Below are 8,536 nucleotides of genomic sequence, written 5' to 3'. Positions count from 1 at the left end.
ACACTGCTATAAGCACCTGCCAGCGCTCCAGAGGGCCGCACTGCAGTCTGCGTTTTGCTTGTTTTACAGCCTTACAGAGCAGCAAGGAAATGGTCACCTGAGGGAACAACGTTGAAAGGACTTGCCAGAAGTCCCACAGTACTTGAGGTGGCGATGTGATTAAGAACCCAGAATGGAGCCCAGCACCTTCACAAGAGGTCCCTCCTGTGGGTCTGATTTCCCAGACACGAGCATGTGTTAGCCCATCTGGGAGGCAGCAGAAAGAATACGGGACCACATCCTCACCCAGCGATTCAGTGCATCACAGGAGTGTCTCTCCCGGCCGACTGCTGAAGGTGCCATGTTGGGCCCTGGGACAGCTTTAAGCACTGGATCTGACAGCAAAACACAGAAAGGGGATTCACCTCCAAGAAACACAGCTAACTAAAACACATACCCCTCCAACCCATTTCACTTAGCTCCCAACATTAATCCGAGAGAAAAGTCTCAAACATTACAGAAATCAAATGTATGTCTCACAATGAATGGATAAACAAAATGTGGAATATACATACAATGGAGTATTATTCAGCCTTAAAAACGAAGGAAGTTGTGTCACATGCTCAACATGGGAGAACCTCGAGGACATGCTGCTAATTGAAATAAGCCAGCCACAAAAGGACAAATACTGTATGATCCCACTTACATGAGATACCTAAAGTAGTCAAATTCAGAGAAACAGAAAGAATGGTGGCTGCCAGGGCTGGGGAGGGACGGGGGGAATGGGCGTTAGTGTTTAATGCGTGTGGAGCTTCAGTTTGCAAGATGAAGAAGCTCTTTTCTGGAGAGCTCCTGTACAACAATGTGCATGTATTTAACACTATTGAACTGTGCATTTAAAATGGTTAAGGTGGGGGCTGGCCCCGTGGCCGAGTGGGTGAGTTTACATGCTCCACTTTGGCAGCCCAGGGTTTCACTGGTTCAGATCCTGGGTGTGGACACGGCACTGCTCATTAGGCCACGTTGAGGCGGCATCCCAAATGCCACAACCAGAGGCACTCACAACTAGAATAAACAACTATGTATTGTGGGCCTTTGGGGAGAAGGAAAAAAAAAGAAGACTGGCAACAGATGTTAGCTCAGGCGCCAATCTTAAAAAAAAAAAAGCCAAACACTTAAAAAAAATGGTTAAAATGGTAAATTTATGGTTTCTTTCAGAGTCAAAAATTTTACAAAACGTATATCTTACAGAGAGTTAAAATTTCCACATATTTTTCCTCATGAAAAGCAGAACACTTGAATATATTCACACAAACAGAATTCTTAATTTCATTTAAAGTTGTCCTTTCAAGGAATTTCGAGAGGAAATCCAAGTGTAACGCTGTAAGTTACCCTGAGACTACTACGCAGTGTGCAAGGTAAATCAGAGAACCCAAGAGCATCCAAATAGGGCTTCACAACAGAACCATCCTCTTTTCATCAAATGGTCTGGGTGCCTACTCGGCCAGGTGCTGTGTGAGGCAGACAAGTTTCTGTCATTTTGGTGTCTACATTCTATTGAAGAAATACCATAAAGGAAGGAAGTCACGACGCATTGTTGTGAGTGCCATGAAAGAAGGCAGGGACTCAGACATAACATGAGGGAGTTCCCTTGGACAGCACAGAGAGGGCCTCTCCGAGGAGTGGGACATCATGGAGACCTGGCTGGTGGGGAGGAGTGAGCAGGAAGAGGAGTGAGGGGAAACATGTTCAAGGTAGAGGAAACACCGAGTGCAAAGGTTTTGCTCTAGCAAAGAACAGACTACTGTAGAAACTCAGAGACGATCAGTCTGACCGAAGCACAGCGAGCAAGAGGGAAAGTGGCTTAAGAGGAAGTCGGAGAGGAAGGCAAAGGCTAGAACCTGTGGGCCTTACAAGGCCTGGGACAGAGGTGGGACCTCATTCTGCTGAAACACTGATAACTGAAGGATTGCGGGCACGGAAGTGACCTGCTGTGCCTTCCACTCTAACACTCACTCTGCCTGCCATGCGGAGAACGGTCTGGAATGGGGTGTGTGGAATGCACAGAAGTGGGGGGTCAGTTGAGAGGGGACTGTGTCTGTCTAGGTGAAAAATAACGGTGCCCTGGACTAGATTGGTGGCATTTGGGAGATTCTTTAAAAATCGAGATTCCCGGATCCAACCCACTGACTCAAAATATGCAGGGAGCAGGGCCCCAAATCTCTCTTTTCAAGGGACTCCTTTCCATTCATTCCAGCACTAGCCCAGGGACTGGCATTTGGAAACCACTGGTTTATCACAGGAAACTATCAGAAAATGCTAAGGCACTCAGGCCGGGAGTTCTTTTGAAAATTATTAAATTTTTCTCAAATGATGACTCAAGATTTTAGCAAGCAAAATATTTTGGACTATCTATTTAACTTGAAATGGTTTAACATTCAAAGCCCTTAAACATAGTTACAAAAACAACTCTCTTTTAAAAATCACCTACCTGAGCCTGGCAGTTCCTGGAAGAACCTGAACACCACTACTGGAGAGCTGAGCTCATCCTCCACCTGAAAAATGGAGTCTGAGGTTACGAAACGCCGTCAGTTCCGAACGCGCAATGAACAGCAAGTGCGAGACACAGGCGGGAGGGTGTACTTTCTTAACACATACATACTACAGTTCAAAGATCAATTTCAGCTGATAGAGAAACAATAATCAAGGGTTAGTAAAATTCCTAGAAATAATTGTAAATCAGTTCCGAGAATACACTGCTGAATTATAATATCTGACACTGGTACAGTGAAATTAAAGCAGGAGGAAATTTTAATAATAATGAATAAACATAGGTCTAACATTAAAGATCAAAAAAGGTAGGGAAAAAGTGGAACAAGAATCAGTGCTGAGAGAGCCAAAGCTTTCAAGCATCCAGAAATACAGTAACTCAAGCAGGATTGACTGGAACTTTCTATACCCATGGAAAAAAGAGAACGAGTGCTTTCCTCTCACCGCGTAACACTCTCAGCACATAATGCGAGGCCTGCGGGCAATGTAGATAAGCAGTCTGGAATGGAATCTGCGTATTTTCTAAATCACTGAAGCCATACTTACATTCAGGATGGGCCTCAGACAACTAGCTTCATTAGTGGATTTCCTAACAGATGAAAACGTTCACTGCACTAAGGTAAGCCAGCACCAAGCTCACGCTCTCTACTGAACAGAGGTACAGTCGGCCAGCAGCTTCACCACGGGGTCAGGATACAGAGTGGCAATGCCCTTGACAGACTGTACTTGCGGGGGGAGGTGGGCATGGGGAGAGAAGACCTCTAAGCGCTCAACAACTCCAGTACCGCAATTCCAGTCATAAAACCCAGGTGCGATGTCTCACTTGTAGGGCCCCAACAGGAAACGCTAACTTGGAGAGACAGGAAGTAGTTGGCCCAAGATCTTCTCTCCTAACCTTTCAAAGAGCCACATGGATGTGACTCAGATAGAGCAAGACGTATACTCAAATCTGCCAATTACTCACTGAGCCAATCCCTGGGCTTTCACATCTATTAGCTCCTTTAACTGTCACATAAACAAATAAATCTATTAACATTTAGAGGGACTTTATATTTAAATAGAATGTAAGCACTATAAGGAAACAGGAACAGAAGTGACAAAATTCTACACCCACTGCCCTGTCCTCAGCGTAAGGCAGGACCTGTGAGCACCAAGATTTCCATACACAGTCTTCTGTTTGTTTCTCGGAGCTTGGGGGTCTCACATGTCAGCGTGAATAAAAAATCCTGCACAGGGTACGTCCATAGAATTCTGGGTCTAGCAACATGGTAGACTAAGCCAATACTCAAGTGGGCAATTCCAAATACCTGAAGTGCTGGATTAAATATTACCAATAACCAAAACAAAGTTTAACCATTGCTGGGCTCACCAAAAAGGTGAATCCAGAACAAAGAGCAAACAGAAAGAACGCTGCAGGGGCTGGGGAGAGGGGAGCACGCGTGGGCCTGGAACTCGGCTTGAGTGTCAAGGGCCTTGGGTCCTCAGGCCCATGAGAGGGACAGCGGTGAGTGCGCATACAGCCAGGGCCCCTGAAAAAACACTCCCTATTGAAAAGACAGAGAGAAACTCCACCCGCTGCCAGCAAGGAAGCTTCACTCTGCTGAGGATGTGTACAGGGAGGAAAGACTTCTCTCGGAGAAATGGAAATGTCGGTGTGCTCTGCATGTCCCGTGTGGTGCAGGACTCCTAAAGCTGTGAAACTAACAAGTGGCCTTAGGAAAAACAATACCCAGGCCATAATAAAAAAAATACAACCCAGGGAGCAAGAGCCAGCAGACACAGTGAGAGGACGATTTGTGCTCCCAGAAATTGAAATAGCAAAACAATCTGAAATAGACTAACAACTATGTTTAAATAGAGACATGAAGGACCAGAAACCAGTCAAAAAAAAGATGATTATAAAAGAGAGGATGACTTGAAAAAGAGAACCTCCTGAAATGAAAAGCCACCGAAAGTGAAAATGCAGTGAATGGGTTAAATGGCAGCTTAGAGGCAGCTCCAGAGCAAATTCCTGGACTCGAGGAAGGTCTGAAGAAATGCACCAGAAGGCAGCAAAGGGAAAAAGAGACAGAAGCAGCAAAGAGACTGGGGGAACACGGGAGGACAAGGTGCACCATGCAGCGAACGAAGTTCCAGAAGGTAAGACTAGAGAGAGGTCGTACTTGAAAAAATGAATTCGACAGAATTGATTAAAAAAAATTGAATCCTCAGGTTAAATAAACACAAGTCCCAAGTAAGATTTAAAAAAAAACCCTACTTAGCAGAACACTAAAGACAACGAAAATCCTAAAAGCCAGCAGAGACGTAAACACAAAACCACATAACTGCCCCAGAGGGGCATTCTGGGATGTCCCCTTACATGCTGACTTCAGAAGGTACCCATGTGCGGGATGAGAGTGCAGTCAAACAGCAGCCTGTCCAGTCACTGAGAACATGCAGTTCCCAAGGGCTCCGGGTACCCCGGAAAAGGCCTCGGGGCTGGGGGTGCTGAGCTGGGGGAGAGGTCGGTTTCTGGGATGAGAGAGGCTCCTGAAGGGCTGTCCAGACGGGAAAGGCGGCCCCACGGGAGCTTGGAGAAGGGAGTCCGTGTGCGGCAGACACGGCTATTCTCAGACACCCTGGGTCCAGGTCCTGCTGTGCCGCACACTAGTTATGGGACTCTGGACACGTGACTAATCGGAGCGACAGAAACGGAAACAGTAACATCTACCGCAGTGACTTACTGTGAGGATTCAGAGACTCGGCGCCTATGATGGTGCTATACGGAGACCGCGGCGAGAGCCGACAGACATCGTAGTGACATACTCTGACGCCTGACAATCTCCGTCTTGCGTTCCCACACACCATCTGACCTGCCCTTCCTCACAGGCCACTGAGGCAGGACAGACATTCATCTCTCCTGTAAACTGACCTAAGCCAGACTGTCCATGGTGAAGAAGACGGCTTTGGGGTGTCACCCCAGCTCTCCCACTTCCTAGCTGTGTGGCCTGGGCACTCACTTAACCCAGCTGTGCCTCAGTTTCCTCATCAGTAAAAAGGGAGCAGCCAATGCATCCGACAACAGATCAGATTTATTCACGCTTGAACACCTACGCTATGCCAAGTGCTATACTCAGCACAGGATCATGAAAAAACCAAAAAGACAGAAGTCCCTGCCTTGGCAAAGCTCCTAAAGGGAAAAATAGACAATCAACAAATATCTAATATGAATCTGGATAGTGGTGAGTGTGACAAAGGAGAAAACCCAGGGGACAGAGTGATGGGTGGCTGTGGGGGGTTGTTTTAGACAGGGTGGTCACGGAAGGCCTCCAGGAAGAGGTGATATTTGAACTAAGATCTGAAGAATAAGAAATCAGTCATGAAAAGAATTGAGGAGAATGGCGTTTCCAGGTAGAGGGAACACATGTACAAAGGAGACTACTGAGGGTTATACGAAATAATGCATGTAAGGTACTTAGTACTGTGCAGGGTACACAGCAAGCATTTCACAAACAGCAGCTGTGATGACGATGATGATGATAACTGATTACTGTCAGGTCACAGTGCTTCATGCTGTTTGCCAATTACTGTGTCCTCTACTGAGAAAAGCAGCTATTGGAAGGAAGGAAGGAGCAGGGTTTATGCCTCGGCATACGCGGCCTTACACAGATGCTCCAAACCCAGTGCTGATTAACTAGCCCATCAGATCCTCCCTGCCTGGAGGAGGGTGAGGAAGAAGTAGGGAGGACACGAGCAGGGGCCCCAGCAGGCTCAGCAAGGGAGGGACGGAAAGCACACAGGCCCGGCCTGGCCTTGACTCCTGCCCGCTCACTCCGGTAGTCTAGTCCAGGATGTGTGTTCCTCTGTCCGCAGTCAAAGGAGGCCAGCCAACAGAGCTTCAGACAGCTGAGCCCACAGGCTGAGGCGGTTAAGAGTGACTCAACGTCACAGGGGCCCTGAGCTATGGCTGAAGTGAGAACCCAAGTCTCCTGATGTACACTCATCCCTCTGCTTCTCCAGTGGGCCACTCTCCTCTTCCAAGAGAGGACTCGGATCAACTCAGGCCAAGTGAGAGGCTCCGCGCTCCCACTCAGAAGGCAGTGCCGGGCAGGCCCTCCAGGCGCTTAAGCCACGGACTAAGACGGAAATAAAGTGCACTAACAAGCTTAACTCCATCCTGCAGAAGTGTCAAAGAAACACCCAGTGACTCTGCTTAAATTAGAATCTGACCTATATATTTTCTGAAATTCTAAAATACAATGAAGCAAAACACAAAAAGATTCAAACCAGAACTGACACTTGGCCATCAGCTCTGCTAAATCCTCATTTCCCTGTCTAGTAATTATCCCCAGGGAGCACTCTAATAAGTTCTGGTCTCTTTAGGAAGATATCACGGGAAGAAAAGAGCAGAGCCACTTGCTTTTCTCTTCCTTATTCCCCTTTGTGCAAAGAAAAACTAGTGTCAGAAGGTTTCAGAAAGAGTAGCCCGAAGCATTCTGAGAGACAAAATGATTTGTCATTTCAGGAGGATGGGTGTTCTGAAATTGTTGGGCAGGTGAAGTCAATGGTGTTTATTCAATCTTTGTGCAATTCTAACAATAAAACTACAAACAGATTATATGAAAAGCACTGTAGGGGTTCAAACAACGTATGGTGCAAATCTCTAGGCTTTACGCTAACTGTAGAATTATGTCATCAGGACATGCATGATTTTCTCCCAAAGAATGTGGTTTCACTGGAGTTGCCACAATTCCATCGAAATGCATCAAATCTGGAAAAAGTCATTCCAAGGTGCTGAAGTTAAAAGCGATTTACTGCAAAAACAGATCAAATTATATACTATACCAAGATTTTGATGTGGTTGACTTTCTTCAAACTTTCTTGCAATCGCTGACTCTGCAAACGACAAAAAACCAGCCATGTAATTTCATTAGATTGACACAACCTATCAAGAAGCGGTTTTCATGAGAGTCTCTGCACATCTGCAGGGTCTCAGGCAGATAGAGCTACGTGTGACTTGGTGATTTCTAAGTTTGGCTGCCAATTTTTGCATTTCAACATCTGCAAATACTCCCCAATCTTTCAGTTAAAAGTTACATTTAGTGGTTCCAGAAAAGCTTTTACTAATGAGACACATGAATTAGTCAAATTAGCAATATAAGTCATTCACTCATTCAAAACTCCGAGAACAAGGCAACAAAAGCAAAACTCAATACATAGAACCACACCAAACCAAAGAGCCTCTGCGCGGCAGGGGAGACCGTTAGCAAAGTGAAAGCAACTACAGAAGGGCTGTACAGAGGGTACAAGAGGCACACGGAAAGACGCTCAGCATCCCTAATCACCAGGGAAATGCAATCAGACCACAGTGAGATGTCCCTCACCCCTGCTAGAACGGCTGTTCTCAGAAAGACAGGAAGTAACAAGTGCGGCGAGGGTGTGGAGAAAAGGGAACCCTGTCCACTGCTGGTGCGAGTGTAAACGGGTGCAGCCGCTATGGAAAACAGTATGGCAGTTCCTCAAAAAATTAAGAATAGAACTACCGTATGATCCAGCAATTCACTTCTGGGTATTTATCTGAAGACAATGAAAACACTAGTTCGAACAGATACCTGCACCCTCATGTTCACTGCAGCGTTATTTCCAAAAGCAAGACATGGAAACAACCTAAGTGTCCAGCAATGGATGACTGGATCAAGAAAATGTGACATACGTACACAGCGGAATATCACTCAGCCATAAAAAAGCATGAAATCTTGCCATTGGTGACAACATGGATGGACCTTGAGGGCAGCATGCCAAGAGAAAGACAAATACTGTATGATCTCACTTACATGCGGAATCTAAAACAAAACAAGGAGCTCATAGCTACAGAAAATAGACTGGTGGTTGCCAGAGGTGGAAGGTGGGGGGTGAGTGAAATGGGTGAAGGGGGTCAAAAGGTACACACTTCCAGCTATAAAATAAGTCATGAGGATGTAATGTACAGCACGGTGACTATAGTTAAGTGCATATTTGAGAGTTGCTA

General features: G+C 46.1%; 1 protein-coding gene across 3 annotated transcripts in view; it reads right to left on the bottom strand.

Annotated features, from left to right (window-relative positions):
* The window catches only part of PDXDC1 (pyridoxal dependent decarboxylase domain containing 1), a 51,300-nt gene that overhangs the window by 8,275 nt on the left and 34,489 nt on the right, over positions 1-8,536 (bottom strand). For all 3 annotated transcript variants that reach the window (XM_008520507.2, XM_008520508.2, XM_070566712.1), the window contains exons 13-15: positions 7,354-7,404; positions 2,471-2,534; positions 286-374 (exon numbers count right to left, since the gene is read on the bottom strand). In XM_008520507.2, coding sequence (XP_008518729.1) covers positions 286-374; positions 2,471-2,534; positions 7,354-7,404 — 204 coding nt within the window. The remainder of the gene's footprint in view (positions 1-285; positions 375-2,470; positions 2,535-7,353; positions 7,405-8,536) is intronic.

This window comes from Equus przewalskii, chromosome 12 (genome assembly GCF_037783145.1).
Source record: "Equus przewalskii isolate Varuska chromosome 12, EquPr2, whole genome shotgun sequence".
Classification (NCBI taxonomy): Eukaryota; Metazoa; Chordata; class Mammalia; order Perissodactyla; family Equidae; genus Equus; species Equus przewalskii.
This window is presented reverse-complemented; position numbering and strand designations above follow the sequence as displayed.